At 67.8% G+C, this 1,693-nt stretch overlaps 1 protein-coding gene across 1 annotated transcript; it reads right to left on the bottom strand.

Moving 5' to 3' along the window:
• Positions 1 to 445: 445 nt before the first annotated feature.
• On the bottom strand, positions 446 to 1,410 carry TIMM13 (translocase of inner mitochondrial membrane 13). The gene is made up of 3 exons (XM_012769391.3): positions 1,199 to 1,410; positions 1,051 to 1,119; positions 446 to 892 (listed from the first exon to the last, which is right to left on the bottom strand). Exons 1-3 carry the CDS (start codon positions 1,316 to 1,318, stop codon positions 794 to 796), a joined length of 288 nt encoding a protein of 95 aa, XP_012624845.1. The 5' UTR covers positions 1,319 to 1,410; the 3' UTR covers positions 446 to 793.
• Between the last annotated feature and the right edge of the window lie 283 nt (positions 1,411 to 1,693).

Genomic DNA, 1,693 nt, shown 5'->3' with positions numbered 1-1,693 from the left:
CGCCACCCAACCCTCCTCGGGTGGGTGTCCAGGTGGTGGGTGGGGTGGGGGCTGTGGGTACCGGGGTGCAGTATGACTGCATACTTTCTCCAATAAACACGGCTCCTGCACCCCAGCTTGCCGACTCAGCACCTCCATGGCCCCATAAGGACCACTTGTCAGTCCCTCCTGGGGGCCCAGAGATGGAAGGTGGGGCAGAGCAAGCCCCTGACTCAGGGACAGGGCTGTCCCCTTAGCCTCTGGGGCATGAGTACATCAGCCTCACCCCCAAGGCCCCCTTCTGTGTTGCACACTATCCCCCTGACCCACACAGCAACACCAAAGGGAGAGACGGACCCCTGCCCCTATGCAGGGAAGGCTGAGGCCCAGTCTGGACTGGGGGTCTGGGGACACCGGCGCCTCCTCCCAGACTCCCCTCAGGAGGGAAAACACACAGGGCTCTCTGTCCTCGCCCCAACAATTTATTAGTTGGTCCTAAGGAGGTCACAGCTCAGGTAGGGTCTGATCACTCCCCACTCCAAGGTCCAAACAAGGGTTCCTTGCCCACGGCGTGAGGCTGACCTGGGCACAGCAGCGACTCCCAGGCCTGAAGGAGGTGCCGCTTTGGGAAGGCTCGGCGTCCCGGGATCCCGGCTGTCCTCGCCGGCCGGGGCGGGGGTGGGAGGACACAGTCCCAACTGTCCCAGCAGCGGTGCCACCCTCTTAAACCAGGGCAGGCAGGACCCACGTGCGGTGCGGGCCCCGCCTCGCCAAGCACGTCCCTGGACACGCAGTCGGGGTGGGGACGTCCCGCTCACATGTTAGCCCGCTCCCGCTGCAGCCGCGAGTTGTAGGCACGGGACACGGTGTTCCAGGCATCCATGTAGCGGTCCATGCACATGGCGATGCACTTCTGCGGGCGGGGAGGAGGCGCGCGGCTCAGCTCAGGACCTGCGCCCAGGCTGCAGACCGCGCAAGCGCAGAGGCCCCCTCCCCAACGCCCGTTAGCCCGCGCACGCGCAAACGCCCCCCGCCCGGTCGCGACCCCGCGACCCCCGCCCCGGGGCTCACCTGCTCCGAGTTGTCCAGGGAACCCCCCGGCTTCCCGATGCACTTCCGGAAACACTTGTCCGTCATCCTCTGTGGAGACACGCGAGGCCTTAGCCGCGCCGCCCGCCCGCAGGGGCGCCCCCGGCTCCCGCCCCCGGCCGCCCCGCACCTGCAGCAGCTCCTGCGCGTTGGCCACGGCGATCTGCACCTTCACCTGCTCCATGATGAGCCCCGGGTCCAGCTTCCCGCTGCCCGAACCCCCGAAATCCGAGCCGAAGCCGCCCTCCATGGCTCCACAAAGTCAACAGGACTGAGGCCGCGCGCGCCGACCCCTAGCCGCACCGGAAGCTGGTCCACCGGCGCATGATGGGAAACGGAGTCCGGAGCGGCGAACTACAACCCCCACAAGACTGTGTGCGCCGACCCGTAGCCGCGCCGGAATTGGGCTGCCCGAGGCACGACGGGAAACGGAGTCAGGGCGACCCAACTGTAACTCCCATAAGGCCGAGCGTGGGCCCCCCGCGCATGCGCCCCAGCCGCTGCCGACGAGAACTTGTTTACAGAGTCTCTACTGGGGGCGGAGCGGGAACAGCACCAGCCCCGCCCCCGGCCCTCTGCGCGTGCGCACTAGGCGCCGGGGACCGCTGAAGTATGGCGAACGGGT

This window comes from Microcebus murinus, chromosome 27, assembly GCF_040939455.1.
Source record: "Microcebus murinus isolate Inina chromosome 27, M.murinus_Inina_mat1.0, whole genome shotgun sequence".
Lineage (NCBI taxonomy): Eukaryota > Metazoa > Chordata > Mammalia > Primates > Cheirogaleidae > Microcebus > Microcebus murinus.
This window is presented reverse-complemented; position numbering and strand designations above follow the sequence as displayed.

Bases quoted from the DNA above. Each gene is read 5' to 3' on its own strand.
- TIMM13 (XM_012769391.3), bottom strand. From the start codon at position 1,318: ATGGAGGGCGGCTTCGGCTCGGATTTCGGGGGTTCGGGCAGCGGGAAG. The intron at 1,120-1,198 runs GTGCGGGGCGGC...GTGTCTCCACAG, and splicing joins ACGCGCAGGAGCTGCTGCAG to AGGATGACGGACAAGTGTTT. The intron at 893-1,050 runs GTGAGCCCCGGG...CCCCGCCCGCAG, and splicing joins CCCTGGACAACTCGGAGCAG to AAGTGCATCGCCATGTGCAT.